Below are 20,369 nucleotides of genomic sequence, written 5' to 3'. Positions count from 1 at the left end.
GTGACCATTGAGATAGTGTGATGGTCACAGTTTGAGAACCAGTCATAAAGTAACCTTTTCAGTGTGACTGCAACTTCAAACAGTCACTAAACAAGGCAATCATTGACCAAGAATTATAAAAATTCTGTTAAAATTTACGTTTTATGAAACTTATTAAGTGCATATTAAGTTAAAACAACTTAAAAAATAAAAGACTATTAATCTTAGTGAATGCTTGTCTTACTATGCACAGGAATGCTGATCAATAGATACATTCAGTCAATAAAAATATACAAATGGGTTTGATAATGAGTACTTTACAGTTAGTATTTTACAAAAATATATTTACAACAGGAAACTTTTAAGTTACATTTTGGGTACTTTGACATTTTAATTTTTATGTAACATTATATTATATGTGTAATATGTTTATTATTTTGCACATTTTAGCAAAATATAAAACTACTTATTTTGCAAAGAAAAGACAGATACTTTTTCTAAGTAATTCCGTTCCTGGCTACCGTATGGGAAAGATAATTATTAGGTGTGGCCCTGGGGGGCTACCTCCAAAATGTTTCCATGGAGCAACAAAACTCTATACTCTCCTCTTCCTACATCCTGTAGAAACCTAATGTGTTCCTTCAGAGTAAATTTTACATTAATGCAAGGCACTAACAAAAACAGTTCCATTATTATAATTAAATATATCAGCTGCCAATCAGGAAGAAAAGTGTGATTTTGGGAAAAGAAGCTTACTATATCCTTGAGCTTAGCAAACTGGAAATAGCTATGATGCTAGAAATGTTATTGCTTCCAAGTTTGTTGTAAATTTTTATAAGAAAACTATTTAAAATTATATATAAGCAAATTATTGAGATTTTTTTATTGCAAGTATCAACCATACACGTAAATTGTCATAAATCTCTATGGATATTCTTAAGCATCCAAATCTCTTTGAGCTCATGTGACCATAAAGATATCAGAATCAGATCCTAACACATTATCAATAAAGGAGAATATTTGTAGCTCCGGGTTGAAATGAGGGGTCCTTGGTGATCTCTGAGCTTGGTTGTTTTCTTGCAGATGTTTCATTACTCAAACTAGGCAACATCATAGTGCTAGTACATCTGTAAGAAAACAAGCAAACTTAGAGAGCACCAAGGACCCACTAACCACATTACTCAGAAAAGCCTTCATAGCTACACCAGTTTTAGCATAGTGTGACTCCATTAAAATTGGATGAAAAGCCTGCAGAATCAAGTAATAGTACAAGGGTAAAGCAGTGACAGAAGCTAAAGAATAGTTAAGTTTTAATCTAAGAGTGCTGATTTAATAACACTAAAGTGATTAAAAAAAATCTAGGCTCCCAGAAGAATCTGGAATGATATTGAATTCCTTTTAATTACTTCTATCAATTAAATTTGTGCATTCCACATCCAATTAAAACAGGCAGAACATATAGATTTAGGGCTTCAGTTAATCTTTAATTCCTTTTTCAATCTAGCTCACATTGTCCTAATTCCCTGTAACAAAAACTTGGAGAAAGCTAGTAGTAGCTATATATTTAGCAGCTGTTTAAAAGAATACTGCAGCTCTAACACCATAAAAAAAAACTCTTTGGAGAAGGGTAACAGTTAAGGGCAAAGTATGAGTCAAAAACAGCGCCAGGCAAATTAATTATTTGTGGAGCGTGACTGGAGTATTTTATATTTCCTGCCCCACATAGTCACATTACAGTAAAATTGGTTTAGTACTGTATTTCTCAATCTTAGCTGCTCTAAATATGTTAACCAACTCACAGAATTTCCCAGCAAGTATATTGCCCTGGGGATTTTGGGATTTGAAGTCCACACCTCATAAAGTCGCTGAGATTGAGAAGTACTGGTTTGGTGTGCCACTATACAGAACATAAAAGTTCTAAGAAATGAAACTACAAGAAAAAAAGTATATTTACAACAGGAAACTTTTAAGTTACATTTTGGGTACTTTGACATTTTAATTTTTATGTAACATTATATTATATGTGTAATATGTTTATTATTTTGCACATTTTAGCAAAATATAAAACTACTTATTTTGCAAAGAAAAGACAGATACTTTTTCTAAGTAATTCCGTTCCTGGCTACCGTATGGGAAAGATAATTATTAGGTGTGGCCCTGGGGGGCTACCTCCAAAATGTTTCCATGGAGCAACAAAACTCTATACTCTCCTCTTCCTACATCCTGTAGAAACCTAATGTGTTCCTTCAGAGTAAATTTTACATTAATGCAAGGCACTAACAAAAACAGTTCCATTATTGTAATTAAATATATCAGCTGCCAATCAGGAAGAAAAGTGTGATTTTGGGAAAAGAAGCTTACTATATCCTTGAGCTTAGCAAACTGGAAATAGCTATGGTGCTAGAAATGTTATTGCTTCCAAGTTTGTTGTAAATTTTTATAAGAAAACTATTTAAAATTATATATAAGCAAATTATTGAGATTTTTTTATTGCAAGTATCAACCATACACGTAAATTGTCATAAATCTCTATGGATATTCTTAAGCATCCAAATCTCTTTGAGCTCATGTGACCATAAAGATATCAGAATCAGATCCTAACACATTATCAATAAAGGAGAATATTTGTAGCTCAGGGTTGAAATGAGGGTCCTTGGAGCTCTCTCAGCTTGCTTTTTTTCTTGCAGATGTTTCCTTACCCTAACTAGGCAACATCATCAGTGCTAGTACATCTGTAAGAAAACAAGCAAGCTTAGAGAGCACCAAGGACCCACTAACCACATTACTCAGAAAAGCCTTCATAGCTACACCAGTTTTAGCATAGTGTGACTCCATTAAAATTGGATGAAAAGCCTGCAGAATCAAGTAATAGTACAAGGGTAAAGCAGTGACAGAAGCTAAAGAATAGTTAAGTTTTAATCTAAGAGTGCTGATTTAATAACACTAAAGTGATTAAAAAAAATCTAGGCTCCCAGAAGAATCTGGAATGATATTGAATTCCTTTTAATTACTTCTATCAATTAAATTTGTGCATTCCACATCCAATTAAAACAGGCAGAACATATAGATTTAGGGCTTCAGTTAATCTTTAATTCCTTTTTCAATCTAGCTCACATTGTCCTAATTCCCTGCAACAAACACTTGGAGAAAGCTAGTAGTAGCTATATATTTAGCAGCTGTTTAAAAGAATACTGCAGCTCTAACACCATAAAAAAAAACTCTTTGGAGAAGGGTAACAGTTAAGGGCAAAGTATGAGTCAAAAACAGCGCCGGGCAAATTAATTATTTGTGGAGCGTGACTGGAGTATTTTATATTTCCTGCCCCACATAGTCACATTACAGTAAAATTGGTTTAGTACTGTATTTCTCAATCTTAGCTGCTCTAAATATGTTAACCAACTCACAGAATTCCCCAGCAAGTATATTGCCCTGGGGATTTTGGGATTTGAGGTCCACACCTCATAAAGTCGCTGAGATTGAGAAGTACTGGTTTGGTGTGCCACTATACAGAACATAAAAGTTCTAAGAAATGAAACTACAAGAAAAAAAGTATATTTACAAAGTTGGAAAGTCAGTTGGCTATCTAACTTTCCTATTATTGCCAGATCTTGATTATCCCATCCCAGGCACAGGTGGCAAGGAGTGATGGAAGGACTGGATGGTAGACTGCATTCACACAGGCTTGACTATGTGCTGACATGGTACGGAGAATTTGAGCTGTGCGATAGTTGTAGAAAAATACTTTGCCATCTGAACTCCCTGTCACAAGAAGTGTTCCATCCGGTGAAAATTCACAGCCTACAGCAAATCCTTCAACCTGTTTGAGTCAAGAATTAAGAGAAAATATATCAAGATTTATTTATTAATGATTTATTAATAAATGAATTTATTAATTCATTTATTAATGAATTACAATATAATCTATAGCTTCCTGAAATTTTACACTATAGTAAACTTGTCAATTTGTACCATAATGGCCTAATCATTTCCCTAGGTATTTAATAAGCCTTGTCATTGTTAGCAGTAGTTGCTGATTAGGTGACAAGTCTGTCTGTCTCTCTCTCTCTCTCTTTGTTGTTGTTAGTTGCGAAGTCGTGTCCGACCCATCGCGACCCCATGGACAACATTCCTCCAGGCCTTCCTGTCCTCTACCATCCTCTGGAGTCCATTTAAACTCATGCCTACTGCTTCAGTGATTCCGTCGAGCCACCTCGTTCTCTGTCGTCCCCTTCTTCTTTTGCCTCTCTCTCTATCTATATTTTTTTCTTTTTTTTTCTTTCTCTCTCTCTCTCTCTCTCTCTATATATATATATATATATATATATAAATCATATCTATTCTCTCTCTCTCTCTCTCTCTCTCTCTCTCTCTCTCTCTCTCTCTCTCTCTCTAATCTATCACTAAAACTCTCTTTCCATCATAGGGCACCAAATATTGAACCAAGGAATCTCAAATGGGTTCACTCTCATAATACACCCATAATCTGGGACTCAGGACTCCTGTGGAATTGAAATTGGCTAATTTTCTAAAATCTTTTACGACAAATATGACCATAAAACAGTTTATGACATAATACAAAATGTCATAAAATATTTTCTGTGCTGAAGTTTGATTATGCTATACAGATCAACATGGCTACTTTCAAGGCAGTGTGTTAGAAATAATGTCACTGTTGAAGTCACTGAAGAATCTCTGAAATGATGGCCCAAGGGGTCACGGATTGTCTAGTTACTAACTAATAATGCTTTTAGTTACTTTACTGCAATTTAAATTCTACATTAACTAAACTACAGACAATAGTACTGAAGTCTATTAAATTGTATCCCTACTGAAAAGCAGTAACATAATTTGGTGCATAAAAGGAATAAAACCCATTGAGAGATGTATACCTTGTGCCCTTCAAACCTCTTCTTTTTGTTGATTCGATAAGGTGGCAGGCTGGAAAATAAAGCCATGTAGTTGCCATTTGTCTGAGCAACAAAGGCAGGCTCTTTAGGATGAACTGAAAGACTGGGACAGGTAAAACGTTCCTGCAAAGAAAATTAGAAAGAAAATGTTTGCAGACTCTGAATCAAACTATATATGCTTGCAGGTCAAATGAGACATCAGTCTCTGTTTGTGGCCCTCAAGATTCTCCCCAAATCGACACCTTCAAAAATTGATGACCCAACAACAGGTTTAGAATATGATGTAGGGGTGTCAAGAAAGATTGTGATTGCGCTTGCGCTTTAGTTTCAGATCCAAAAAAGGTGCCCTAATATGTAAGGGAGGGGACGGACGATAAGGTCTTGCTTGCCATTCTTCCCCCAGGATCACAAGGCAGCTGTAGAGAGCAACTGCATGATTCCAAGAAAATGCATGGCTACCTTAAAGTTGTGACAAGTGCTGCACTCATGCTCTCACATGTTCCAAAACCTCCCTTCTGAATTATTTCCAAAGTGCTACACAGCCCTAATATCAATTCTTCAATTTACTTTATGTATTTATTTTTATTTTTAAAATAAAACCTCAAATCCCTCAAATAAATGTTTACCCTTTCCTATCCAGTCATATATCTGCATCACTATAATGCCATCTTCAACCTTTAGAGGCTGTCAAAAATGCTTATATAAACAATGTCCCAGCACAAAAAAGTAGTCTGTCTTTATTCTACTGCAACCAAACCTGAAACAATTGAACCCCCACCCTACTGCTGCAAAAAAAAAGAATCTATTTCCTCCTTCAGGGATTTCCTGAAGCTGATTATAATCTATTTAATATAGAAACGTCTCTTTTTATTCCCTTTGAAACACCATATATTGCTAATAACGGAGTGTACAGAAAATTAAGCTAAATTAAAATGTTTTGGAAAATAGATTTCATTTTCTGAAAATGTGTGTCTCTCCTTATGCTCATATGAACCATTCCAGATTTACTTAATCCTTATGGATAATATTTTACGAACTCTACTAACCCCCTACATTTTATCATAACAGAGTAAACCATCTGAGACACAGAGCAATACTTATTAATGAAGAAAGTAGTTACTATGACTTTGACTCCTACTAATTTGTTCTAAGACCTCAACACTGGAAATTTTAAAGAAAATGTTGGATAACCATCTGACTGAGATGGTGTAGGGTTTCCTGCCTGGGCAGGGGGTTGGACTAGAAGACCTCCAAGGTCCCTTCCAACTCTGATGTTATATTATATTATATTATTAACTTCTCTCAATAACATATCTGCATGAAAATATCACTGTATTCAGTATTAACTGGGCAAAAATTTCTCAGTCAGGAATGTTCTGAGGAAGTTCATTTTGGCCCCGTCCCTAACCTGTTGGAGAATAAAACAAAAATAATAATGAAATTTCTCCTTCCCTTGTTGTTCACCATCTCCAAATTTTCAGGGGTCACTGATAAACGTTATCTACAGCACATATGTTTATTCTGAGGATGCTACAAATTCATACAAAATGTCTTGTGAAAAAACCAGAAAACAATGCTTTGGCAAGGTTTAGCAATCCCTGAAAATAGCAAATGCAATAGAAATGGAAAAGGGTCTAGGATAACATGCCAGCCATCTTGCCCCGTCCATCTCACCATGGCCAACTCACTGCAGCCAACTTGCTGCAGGACAATTCAATGCAGGATAATTCAAGAGAAGCTGGGGTGAGCCAGAGCGTGGAGACCCCAGCCTTGAGGACTTCTAACTTGAGAAGGTTCAGACCTAAAGCAAGACAAGGCCCACTGGAATTAACTTGTCCTTCTCTTGAGTTACACCCACACTGAATTGTCCCACAGTGAGTTGTGCCACAATGAGTTGACTACAGTGAGTCGGCCACAGCGAGTTGTCCCATTCTGAATGGAAAATGTTTCTAAACAAAGTTTTTTTGTAAAACTGACCTTCAGAGCCTTTGCTTTTTATATGCAAAGTGCCAGGCTTCATTTTTTCTTGACCACTTGTTGAAGCCAAAAGGTGTCAATAGAATAGAACAGAACAGAACAGAACAGGAAGGGTTCAGACAAATGGTTGTCCAATTTCTTTTTAAAAACTTCCAGTATTGGAGCATTGACAACTTCTGTTGTGGCAAGCTGTTCTACTGATTAATTGTTCTAACTGTCAGGAAATTTGTCCTTAGTTCTAGATTGCTTCTCTCCTTGATTAGTTTCCACCCATTGTTTCTTGTCCTGCCCTCAGGTGCTTTGGAGAATAGCTTGACTCCCTCTTCTTTGTGACAGCCCCTGAGATATTGGAACACTGCTATCATATGACCCCTACTCCTTCTTTTCATTAAACTAGACATACCCAATTCCAGCAACCATTTTTTATATGTTTTAGCCTCCAGTGCCCTAATCACCTTTGTTGCTCTTCTCTGCACTCTTTCTATAGTATCAAGATCTTTTTTACATTGTGGTGACCAAAACTGGATGCAGTATTCCAAGTGTGGTCTTACCAAGCCATTATAAAGTGAGATATTTTTCCTAATATCAATTCCCATCAACTTTGTGAAAAAGTTTGCAGATTTTCCAAACTGAGTTTATGAGCAAACTGCAGATCCTTCCAAGTGCTAATCAAATTGAGATTATTTAAACTTGTTTATCACCCCTTAAGCAGGACACTGATGTCTGGGAGTACATAAGCCATTTATCTAGAAATTCAGAAATAGAAATTAAAAATATTAAAGACTATTTCTAATAATTATTAACCACACTCACAACAATTTCTCTCAAATTCAAACTTCCTCTGGGGAGAGTATTAAACTACCTCATTCTCCTCTCCAGAGAAAATCATCTTATAAAAGTTTCTGAATACATCAAAACTGAGCACACTGCAGTTTTTTATTCACTGAACTGTGTTCCTTTTGAAGTTCTAATGCCAAATCAACTATAACAGCTTTTACACAGAACTGCACATCTGCAAAACTGGACAAAGGCCACCTTGGAAGATGGTGATAGGAATGTGTTATTAAATCATACACTCCACTTTCTACCTGGGCAGAAATTCTCCTTTTCAAAACTGAATGGATACCAACTGACTTTATTCTTTGCAGTTCAAAAGAGGCTAAACTTGCACTGACTTTGTACAGAGGTTCAGCTATAATTGAGATTAGTATCCTTCCCTAAGGAACGTATAAGACCTCTTTTTAAAATCATTAAATGGACAGCATCTTCAAAGATGCCGCTGGAGGAGATCATCCATGGTTTCGGGATGCCAACTGTACCTGATGATACTCAGCTGTACATCTCCACCCTGAACCACCCCAACGAAGCCGTCGATCTGATGTCCCGGTGCCTTGAGGCCGTACGGGTCTGGATGGGGAGGAACAGACTTCGACTCAACCCATCCAAGACAGAGTGGCTGTGGATACCAGCGTCCCAGCACAGTCAGCTGGTCCCATCGCTGACTGTGGGGGGCGAGTCGTTGGCCCCAAGGGAGTTGGTTCGCAACTTAGGCGTTCTCCTGGATGTACGGCTGTCGCTAGAAGAGTACTTGACGGCTGTCACCAGCGAAGCTTTTTATCAGGTACGCCTGATTCGCCAGTTGCGTCCCTTCCTGGACCGGGATTCTTTATGCACGGTCACTCATGCCCTCGTTACCTCCCGCCTGGATTACTGCAATGGTCTCTACATGGGGCTCCCCTTGAAGAGTACCAGGAGGCTCCAACTGGTACAGAGTGCGGCTGCGCGGGGGATAGAGGGAGCATCTCGTAGCTCCCATATAACACCTCTCCTACACAGCCTGCACTGGTTGCCAGTGGTCTTCCGGGTGCAATTCAAGGTGTTGGTTATCACCTTTAAAGCGCTCCATGGCTCCAGGTTACTTACGGGACCGCCTACTGCCACAAACAACCTCCCATCGACCTGTACGCTCTCACAGGGAGGGCCTCCTCAGGGTGCCATCAGCTAAGCAATGCCGGCTGGTGACTCCCGGGGGAAGAGCATTCTCTGTGGGGACACCTGCCCTGTGGAATGAACTACCTTTGGGGCTATGTCTACTCCCTGACCTCCGGACCTTTAAGCGCGAGCTCAAGACTTTTTTGTTTAATCGAGCAGGGCTGGCCTAATGGTAATTTTAACAGGGGTTTTATTGGGGCTTGGTTTTTTTACAATTTTATTTCATTATTTTTAAATTTCAGCCAATTGAATTAGATTTTTAAAGATTTATTCTGTTTTTTAATTTTTGTGTAATTATTTTATTCTGGCTATAAACCGTCCTGAGTCTTCGGAGAAGGGCGGTATAGAAATATAAATAATAAATAAATAAATAAATAAATAAATAAATAAATAAATAAATAAATAAATAAATAAATAAATAAGTCTTCTTCACATGTTCAGGCTTGACAGTAGATAATGCCTTAGTTATTCTAAAGCTCCAAATCTTTCCTTCAACAAGACACAGAAATAAGGCTCTCTAAATGAGTATATACATGCATACACAACACCCTGCCGTATATTCTTATTTTAATAGAAGGATATGAATTTTGGATGCCAGGGAGAAGGGCTCTAAAGCCTCAAACATCTCTCAAGTGTCACAGGGGGTACAGCCTACATACATCAAAGAAAATTAAAAACTACCTTTAAAGGGTTTAGTATGCAGAATTATTTTTTAAAAATATTTGTTCCTCCAGTCCAAAATTAACTAGTCTGCCTTTATTTTAACAGGTCTCAAACAGTCTTTCTCATCATCTGCCAGCAGTTTAGACATTAATGGCTGTATGTTGCATTATTTTGAAGGGACAGCACATTTATACTGTTATACAAGCTGTATACTCACTACTTTACATAGTAGCCAAGTGTCATTTCTTCAGTGTTGTCACATGAAAAGATATACTTAAATATTTACAAATTGTGATAGAGTGTACTCACTTCTATGACATACTATATGTGCTTTGGGCTATTCTGTGAGTTGTATTATGTGGTGCCTTCCTATAGGTTGATTGATGTGTTTATGGCGGGCGATTGGCTGTTGTTTCCTTGTGTGCCAAACCTTAAGCTCCTAAGTACCTGATAAGCTGGTGGTTACAAAGAAACAACCAATTGCCAGCCATCAACACACCAATCAACCAATAGGAAAGCAGCCCATAAATACGACTCACAAAATAACCCAAAGCACATATTCCAGTAGAGAAAAGTTCCCTGAAGTTGCCCTCCAGCATGAGTCAAAAAGCTCAGAAAAGTAAACCTCTGGTCCCGGTAACTGACCCAGATTCAATTTTGCAACATTATCCTGGGACATGTATATTTGCCTTCATTTGTGAAAGACTTTTCTTCAACAAAAGAATGATTATGCATTCTGTGAGAAAGTCCACAAATAACCCTTCCTTCCACTCTGCCTTGTATTTCCCATCCCTCTCTCCCTCCCTCCCTCCCTCTCTCTCTATGTGTCTTTTATGATTTCTGATGGTTTTTTCCATCAAGTTTTAATCAGCTCCGACCTTGTTCAACTTTTGAAGATCACATAGTACCATCAGGGACTTCAGAAAGAAAAGCAGTTCAAATAAGGATCATGGGAAGGCGGTGGGAAGCAGATTACAATACAATTGTCTGCAAATGACTCAGCAAAAATGGTCTTCACTTGAGATATAAAATTGAAGAAAATGTTTATGCAAAATAAAAAAGGTGTCACTCCAAGAACCAATTGCCTAGCTTCTGATAGTATGTAGACTTAGAGAAAGCCCTCTGATGATATCTTTAATACTTGGGTAGATTGGTTTGAGACAAAGACAGCTTTACTTTCCTGGCACAATAATAATGTCTTAAATCAAAGACAACAGCTTTGTTAAAATTATAATTCCAAGACATTTCTTGGGGTAGATAAACATTCCAAACAAACATACAGTGAACTGAAGTACATGACTATTATGATGTTTCTACAGAGATTCAACTGACCTTGGGCTGTACTTGAGTTTTCTAAAGTCATCCTATTTTGTGATCATTTCAGAAACACATCAAAGTTCTTTCAACTGCTTCCCAATGATTGATTTTTAAATTTTCAAATTTCTGGTTTTTTAATAATTTTAGATTGGGGTATTTTAGTACAGGTCAATTTGACGGTTTTAATTTTCGGCCATCTTTGAATATGTATTTTAATTGTTATTTTAATTTTGTATATTATTGTTTTACTCTGGCTGCACACCGCCCTGAGTCCTTCGGGAGAAGGGCGGTATAAAAATCTAAATAAACTAAACTAATAAACTAAACCAAAAAGATTGCTGTTCATGATAAATTTTTCATATACGGAAATATAGGAACCCCTCATAATAAATTAGAAAGTAAATATTTATCTCACATGAAAAATTTGATTGGAGATCTTTGCAGCAGTTTGGAAGTCCCAGGCAATGATGGTACGATCGGCTGAATCTTGGCTCACTGCATCAGTGCTGGTAAAAAATTCTTTTCCTTCACGGAGAAACATGATGTCCAAGGTTTGTTGAACTGTGGCTTTGTAGACTTTTATAACCTATGGTTTTAAAAAATTCAAAAAAGACAATATTTTTTGTTAATTCATTATGTTTCTATCTTCTTTCCTCAGGAAGTGAATATAGCATAACCCTCTCAAGTGATTTCCAACTTCCCTTCTCTGACCAATAGAAAAAGGCCATCTTATGATGATTAGCTAAATGAAACCTGCCACTCAAAGAAATGTAAAGAAACACTGTCTCTTAGCTGATGGATATGGTATAAAATGGGAGGATTGAGTTCTAATGCCATTCAGAGGACATGTCGTATCTATATAAATATATATATATATATAGGTAGTCCTTGAAATAGAACAGTTCATTTAGTGACTGTTCAAAGTTACAACAGCACTGAAAAAAGTGACTATGACCATTTTTAACACTTATGACCATTGCAGCATTCCCATGGTCACGTGATCAAAATTTGGATGCTTGGCAACTGACATGTATTTATTATTTTTGCAGTATCCTGGGGTTATGTAATCACCTTTTGCAACCTTCTGACAAATAAAGTCAGTGGGGAAACCATTCATTGAACAACCTTGTTAGTAACTTAACAACGGCAGTGATTCACTTAACAACTGTGGCAAGAAAAGTTGTAAAATGAGACAAAATTATCTTTAACAATTGTTTAGTTTAGCAACATAAATTTTGAGCCCAATGTGGTCATAGGTCGAGGACTATCTGTATATCTATATTGTCCCTATGTTCCACTAAGTCACATTACTAACATAAACAGACGAATTTACAACTGGGGCAAGATTTGGTAGTAAAAACTCCACCATGAAGGAACTTATTTATTATTTATTTATTATTTATTATTTAGATTTTTATACCGCCCTTCTCCCGAAGGACTCAGGGCGGTGTACAGCCAGATTAAAACAGTACAATATACAAATTAAAACCACAGTTAAAATAACCTATTCTATAAATGGCCGAAAATTAAAACCGTCAAATTTGACCCATAAATAAAATACCCCAGTTAAAATTATTAAAATTCAAAAAATTTAAAAAATTAAGCCACTCCCGCTTGGATAAATAAGTACGTTTTCAATTCATGGCGAAAAGTCCGAAGGTCAGGTAATTGACGCAAACCAGGGGGAAGTTCATTCCAGAGGGTAGGTGCTCCAACAGAGAAGGCCCTTCCCCTGGGGGCCGCCAGCCGACATTGCTTGGCGGACGGCACCCTAAGAAGACCCTCTCTGTGTGAGCGTACGGGTCGGTGGGAGGCATAAGGTAACAGCAGGCAGTCCCGTAAGTACCCGGGTCCTAAGCCATGGAGCGCTTTAAAGGTGGTAACCAACACCTTGAAGCGCACCCGAAAGACCACAGGTAGCCAGTGCAGACTGCGCAGGAGCGGTGTTACCTGGGAGCAACGTGTGGCTCCCTCAATCGCCCGCGCAGCTGCATTCTGGATTAACTGAAGCCTCCGAGTGCACTTCAGGGGTAGCCCCATGTAGAGAGCATTGCAATAATCCAGACGAGAAGTGACAAGAGCGTGAGTGACCGTGCATAAGGCATCCCGGTCAAGGAAGGGGCGCAACTGGCAAACCAGGCGGACCTGGTAAAAAGCTCTCCTGGAGACTGCCGCCAACTGGTCTTCAAACGACAGCCGTCCATCCAGGAGAACGCCCAAGTTGCGCACCCTTTCTGTGGGGGCCAATGACTTGCCCCCAACAGTCAGCCGCGGTTACAGCTGACTGTACCGGGGTGCCAGCATCCACAGCCACTCCGTCTTGGATGGATTGAGCCTGAGTCTGTTTCTCCCCATCCAGACCCGTACGGCTTCCAGGCACCGGGACAGCACTTCGACGGCTTCGTTGGGGTGGCCCGGGGTGGAAAAGTACAGCTGAGTATCATCAGCATACAGCTGGTAACTCACCCCAAAGCCACTGATGACCTCACCCAACGGCTTCATATAGATGTTGAACAGGAGAGGCGAGAGAATCGACCCCTGAGGCACCCCACAAGTAAGGCGCCTCGCGGTCGATCTCTGCCCTCTGTCAACACCGTCTGCGACCGGTCAGAGAGATAGGAGGAGAACCACCGATAAACGGTGCCTCCCACTCCCAAACTCTCCAACCGGTGCAGCAGGATACCATGGTCGATGGTATCAAAAGCTGCTGAGAGATCTAACAGGACCAGGGCAGAGGAACAACCCCTATCCCTGGCCCTCCAGAGGTCATCCACCAACGCGACCAAAGCTGTCTCCGTGCTATATCCGGACCAGAAGCCGGACTGGAACGGGTCTAGATAGACAGCTTCATCCAGGTACCGGGGAAGCTGCCATGCCACCACACTCTCTACAAGCTTCACCACAAAGCGAAGGTTGGATACTGGACGATAATTACCCAAAATAGCTGGGTCCAGGGAAGGCTTCTTGAGGAGGGGTCTCACCACCGCCTCTTCCAAGGCGGTCGGGAAAACCCCTTCCAACAATGAAGCATTTATAATTCCCCGGAGCCAGCCTCGTGTCACCTCCTGAGTGGCCAGCACCAGCCAGGAGGGATACGGGTCCAGTAAACATGTAGTGGCATGTAACCTCCCCAGTAACCTGTCCACGTCCTCGAGAGCCACAGAATCAAACTCATCCCAAACAACATCAACAAGACACGTCTCCGTCATCTCACCCGGATCATCGCAATTTTGGTCCAAACTATCCCGAAGCTGAGCGATTTTATCGTACAGATAACCACTAAACTCCTCGGCACGTCCCTGCAAGGGGTCATCCCGCTCCTCCTGATGTAGGAGAGAGTGGGTCACCCGAAACAGGGCGGCCGGGCGGTTATCTGCCGACGCAATGAGAATGGAAACGTAGGAACGTTTCACCTCCCTCAGTGCCACTAGATAGGTCTTCGAAAAAGACCTAACTAGTGTCCGATCAGCCTCGGAACGGCTGGACCTCCAGGTACTCTCTAGGCGTCTTCTCTAGCGTTTCATCTCTCTCAGCTCCTCAGAGAACCAAGGAGCCAATTGAGATCTGTGCTGGGTCAGAAGCAGGAAAGGCACAACACGGTCCAAAGCCCCAGCCACGGCCTGTTCCCAGGCCGCAACTAGTTCTTCGGTTGTGCCGTGGGCAAGATCCTCAGGGAACGGCCCAAGCTCCGTCAGGAACCTCTCGGGGTCCATCAGGCACCTGGGATGGAACCAACGCATTGGTTCCATCTCCCTGCGGTGGTGAGCAGCGGTCTGAAAGTCTAGGCGGAGGAGAAAATGATCTGACCATGACACAAGTATCGTCACTAAATCTCCTAATACCAGATCATTAAACCACTGTCCAGAGATATAAATCAACTTATGTAAGTCTCTAGAGCAGGGGTCTCAAACTCAAGTCCTGGGGCTGGATTTGACTAACAGGGTGTTTACATCTGACCCATGGGGCCATTCTGGAAACAGTAAAGGACCAGCCCGCAGTGCCTTGCCAGTGAAAAAGGAGCTTGTGAGGGTTGCCTGTGGCTCTCCCGAACTCCATTTTCCCTGGCAGAAGGTTGCAGGAGGCCATCCCAGCCAAAAACGGAGCTTGGGAGCCTGTTTTCACTGGCAGAGCGCTCAGGCCACCACAGGTGCCCCCCAACACAAGTGAAATCATAGTGGCCTTGCTCACCCTGGCCACACCCATCTTGGCCCCCCGAAGTCAAACACAACCCTGATGCAGCCCTCCATGAGATGGAAGGAACATCTCATATCAACAACTTGCCATAAAATTTTTGAATGATTACAAGCTGCACAAAGAATTTGTAGATTTCTGATTGAAAGGGACCACTCCAATAAACACACTGTACAGGAAATTGTTGCTTGGCAACAGGCGTCTTTGGAAAGGAGAGAAGTTAGAAAGATCAGATGGGAAAAAGCATGAAACTGCAGAGAATGCTAGACAAGCAAGTGAAGTGACAGAAGCTAATTAGCTGTAGAGAGAACATAAAGGTGAGGAAAAAAAGAAGTAAAGCAGTAGCAACCGCAAATCCTAGAATAAGGGAGGCCAAAAATAAAAGATAGAAAGAAAACATCACTCACAATGTGAATAAGGGTACCAATGAAATTAAAAAAGAAGAGGATTTGTTTGTTAGTATATAGGCCACACACACTTTTTTTTATCTTTTATTTTTTGGACAAGCTGTTACACAATCTTGGAAACACATAAACTAACTTACAGACCAAGGATTGGTTCTTTTAGCTACATTTTCCCAAAATTTCAGATGCTCTTCTCCAGACTTTTGTGGACTTGCCCGGGACTGAATTAAAAACTGTCTAATAAAATATTCAGGAACCAATAATGTTGGAAACATGGGAGAAAATTTGGGTTAGAAATGTTAAGTTTACACAAGCACAGAATTTAAGGGAAAATTTTTATAAGATGTTTTATAGATGGCACTTAGATCCCAAAAAATTATCACGTATGTATCCTAATATCCAAGCGAAATGTTGGAGGTGTGATTGTGATGACGCTACATATTTTCATATTTGGTGGACTTGCAAGAAAATTAAGGTCTTTTGGATAAGAATTTGGTGGATTATTCAAAATGTACTGAAGAAGAAGATAAAGTTCCTGCCACAATTTTTCCTTTTGGGAATTATAACGGATTGTACAGGGATTGAGACTAAATTGATTCTGAATTTAATAACAGCAGCAAGACTGTTGATTGGACAATACTGGAAGAAAGAAGAGATACCTACAATAGAAGAATGGATATTGAAAGTTATTAATTTGGCTGAGATGGCTAAAATCTCAGCGTTTTTAAAAGACAATACGCAGGAAAGATATTTAATTGAATGGAAAAAATGGATTGATTATCTACAAAACAGATATCAGATTAAGAAATATCAGATTGCCTTTGAATAATTAGAAAGTTATTTTATGTAATGGGAGGGGTTGGGAGATGAAAAGCTTTGGATGTGGTTATTTGGATTGGAAGGAAAATTTTATTCTATGTTTGGTTTATGTATAAGGATTGACCCGGGAAGCCGGGGGAGGAGGGGTTGGTTTTTTGGGAGGGGAAAAAGGGGAAAATGTTTTTGTTTTTAAAACTTAAAATAAAAACTGTCTAATAAGGACTCTCCATCATATGGCCTGGGGCTGGATTTGACTAACAGGGTGTTTACATCTGGCCCATGGGGCCATTCTGGAAACAGTAAAGGACCAGCCAGTGCCTTGCCAGTGAAAAAGGAGCTTGTGAGGGTTGCCTGTGGCTCTCCCGAACTCCGTTTTTGCTGGCAGAAGGTTGCAGGCCATCGCAGCTGAAAACGGAGCTTGGGAGCCTGTTTTCACTGGCAGAGCGCTCGGACCATCACAGGTGCCCCCCAACACAAGTGAAATCATAGTGGCCATGCTCACCCTGGCCACACCCATCTTGGCCCCCTGAAGTCAAACACAACCCTGATGCAGCCCTCCATGAGATGGAAGGAACATCTCATATCAACAACTTGCCATAAAATTTTTGAATGATTACAAGCTGCACAAAGAATTTGTAGATTTCTGATTGAAAGGGACCACTCCAATAAACACACTGTACAGGAAATTGTTGCTTGGCAACAGGCGTCTTTGGAAAGGAGAGAAGTTAGAAAGATCAGATGGGAAAAAGCATGAAACTGCAGAGAATGCTAGACAAGCAAGTGAAGTGACAGAAGCTAATTAGCTGTAGAGAGAACATAAAGGTGAGGAAAAAAAGAAGTAAAGCAGTAGCAACTGCAAATCCTAGAATAAGGGAGGCCAAAAATAAAAAGATAGAAAGAAAACATCACTCACAATGTGAATAAGGGTACCAATGAAATTAAAAAAGAAGAGGATTTGTTTGTTAGTATATAGGCCACACACACTTTTTTTTATCTTTTATTTTTTGGACAAGCTGTTACACAATCTTGGAAACACATAAACTAACTTACAGACCAAGGATTGGTTCTTTTAGCTACATTTTCCCAAAATTTCAGATGCTCTTCTCCAGACTTTTGTGGACTTGCCCGGGACTGAATTAAAAACTGTCTAATAAAATATTCAGGAACCAATAATGTTGGAAACATGGGAGAAAATTTGGGTTAGAAATGTTAAGTTTACACAAGCACAGAATTTAAGGGAAAATTTTTATAAGATGTTTTATAGATGGCACTTAGATCCCAAAAAATTATCACGTATGTATCCTAATATCCAAGCGAAATGTTGGAGGTGTGATTGTGATGACGCTACATATTTTTCTTATTTCGTGGACTTGCAAGAAAATTAAGGTCTTTTGGATAAGAATTTGGTGGATTATTCAAAATGTACTGAAGAAGAAGATAAAGTTCCTGCCACAATTTTTCCTTTTGGGAATTATAACGGATTGTACAGGGATTGAGACTAAATTGATTCTGAATTTAATAACAGCAGCAAGACTGTTGATTGGACAATACTGGAAGAAAGAAGAGATACCTACAATAGAAGAATGGATATTAAAAGTTATTAATTTGGCTGAGATGGCTAAAATCTCAGCGTATTTAAAAAGCAATACGCAGGAAAGATAATTAATTGAATGGAAAAATGGATTGATTATCTACAAAACAGATATCAGATTAAGAAATATCAGATTGCCTTTGAATAATTAGAAAGTTATTTTATGTAATGGGAGGGGTTGGGAGATGAAAAGCTTTGGATGTGGTTATTTGGATTGGAAGGAAAATTTTATTCTATGTTTGGTTTATGTATAACAATACCTTGTGATTGACCCGGAAGCAAAGGGGTTTGTTGTTGTTTTTTGGGAGGGAGGGGGGAAAAAAGGGGGAAAAATGTTTTTGTTTTTTAAAACTCTTTCAATAAAAAAAATAAAATAAAAAAAACCTGTCTAATAAGGACTCTCCATCATGTGGCCTGTGGGTTGCAAGTAATTTTCTGAGACTCACAGTATTTTGGAGGCACCTATACTGATGAAAAGGACGGGTCCCTGAGGGGGCCATGGGAAATTCTCCTGGAAGAACAAAAGCAGGGGGTGTCACTTCAGTTTACCTCAGCAGATTTCCCAGGAAAAGTAGTTCCTGGCAGGCCAGGCTACATTGTCAGAACCCTGAGACTTCTTGCAAGCAAGCAGCACTAAGACTGCACCAAGTCTCTGGGTTGAAAAGACAAGGAGACCCAGGTAGGACAGAGCAGACAGGGCCTGACCAAGGGGGAAGAGGAGGCAGCAGCCAAGGAGGAAGTCCAGGAGTGGCTCTCTGCTGTCTTTGTGTTAAAAAACAAATCTTGCTTGCTTGGCACTATCTTTCCCATTCCTTGTCCAACAGAGACAGCCACGCCTGGACCTTCTCCTTGGCTGCTCATAAATGATGCTGAGACAAGCAAGCAAAGAAGATTTAGACAGTTCTAGAACAGGTTTCTTAGATGCTGTTGTTCTAGATATGATCTTGAAATACACCCACCCACACATACAGTACATAAGATGGTGTTTTAGCTAGTAGAAAACACTGCCAGCCAAATGGTCAAAGTGAAATGGCGATAACGCAGCTCTTATTCACAAGTAGTGTTTTGCAATTAAAAATAGCTTATTTAATAGATGTATGTTTAATAACATTATTATATTTTTCATTTTCTCCATGTTTGACTCACTAGAGATTTTGAATCAATATAAGAATAGAACTTCATAGTTGCAGCCTTCAGGCTAACAAACTAATATGGCATTAATATGGCATTTGAGACAATTTGAGTTTGAGATCCCTGGTCTATGTGCAAAGCAAGCTCTATTACTGACTAAGTCTCTCTCTGAAGAATCTTAAATAAGTTAAGATGGTTTGCAATCTTTTTTAACTTTACAGCATGTGCATAGCCTGTGGCAACAAAAAAAATGTTTAAATGAGACAAACACATGGGATATTTTATCCAGAAAAATGCCTTCTAATATATCAAAACCATTTATAAGTGAAATCACTTCAAAGGCAACTTTATCTACTGAAATGTTAAATGTAATAAATGAAATCACTTCAAAGGCAACTATATCTACTGAAATGTTAAATGTAATAAACAGAAATGTAATTCCATGTTGGGGCTAATTGGCTGCATCCAATCTGGAAAAGACAATAAGGCAGTCAAAAATCCTGGCAGCATACAGAAATTCATCCAAGTGAAGTTTATCATAGTGATGAAGCCAAAGTTACAGTTACTCTAAAGGACAAAGAATAATTATTCTGTTGCCTTGATGATAGATACATCTCTCCTTCTAGGAGCTCTGGATATGCTGTTATAAATGACAATAACTGTTATTCATCTGAAGGAGAAGAGACGCACTTTATTGTCATGAAAATCATGAAAAATCTTGTCAAACTGTCATTTGGTGCCAAATTTCATGTTAGGAACATGTTGCTATTCCAAGGATTGTAGAAAAGATATCTCAGAGTCACATGTAGCCCACAGATTCCTACAACTTTGCTAATGGATCTAAGGATGGATAACTGTTAAGTTCATAATTACTGTTCTCTGAGCTTGCTTCCCTTTCTGTAGGCTAGGTACCAGCATCAATGCATGGGGAAGTAGAGTTTGCTTACTGTTTATATGTGATAGCTTGTTCTACTCACTTTGATTAGATTACTGTTTCTTCCTGATTGTTGTTGTTGTTTTGAATGAAGTTTTTTTCTTCTTCTTCTTTGATTATTCTTGTTTATCTGATCCTGGTTTCTGCTAAAATGGGTGCTGGTTAATCTTTCCAAGGCAAACAGATCTTACACCTGTCTGATCACACAACTGCTAACCATATAACCATAAAAGATCATTCAGGCACATGAAAGCTGTTGAGGAACTTTCAACGTTATGAACAAATGAAAAAGCTGAACTCAAAGCACTATTATTGTGCTGTTCATCTGTCAACTTCAAGGGATTGGGAAGGAACACAGCAGCATTTTGCTTCTTCTGAATTAAAAAAAAAGTGCTGGAAAGACAAACACCAGCTTTTGGCATCGTCTTTATTTACAAGAAGGTCTCTAAGGCCACAATAGGCCA

At 39.2% G+C, this 20,369-nt stretch overlaps 1 protein-coding gene across 1 annotated transcript in view; it reads right to left on the bottom strand.

The window, feature by feature from the left end:
* Positions 1-1,933: 1,933 nt before the first annotated feature.
* The window catches only part of WDR25 (WD repeat domain 25), a 97,656-nt gene continuing 79,220 nt past the window's right edge, over positions 1,934-20,369 (bottom strand). Inside the window, exons 5-7 of the mRNA XM_058162709.1 lie at positions 11,251-11,421; positions 4,869-5,009; positions 1,934-3,796 (exon numbers count right to left, since the gene is read on the bottom strand). Of these exons, the coding sequence (XP_058018692.1) occupies positions 3,575-3,796; positions 4,869-5,009; positions 11,251-11,421 (534 nt within the window). The 3' untranslated portion in view covers positions 1,934-3,574. The remainder of the gene's footprint in view (positions 3,797-4,868; positions 5,010-11,250; positions 11,422-20,369) is intronic.

This window comes from Ahaetulla prasina, chromosome 1 (assembly GCF_028640845.1).
Source record: "Ahaetulla prasina isolate Xishuangbanna chromosome 1, ASM2864084v1, whole genome shotgun sequence".
In the NCBI taxonomy this organism is placed as follows: Eukaryota; Metazoa; Chordata; class Lepidosauria; order Squamata; family Colubridae; genus Ahaetulla; species Ahaetulla prasina.
Note: the sequence above shows the minus strand (reverse complement) of the source record. Positions and strands in the feature narration are given on the sequence as shown.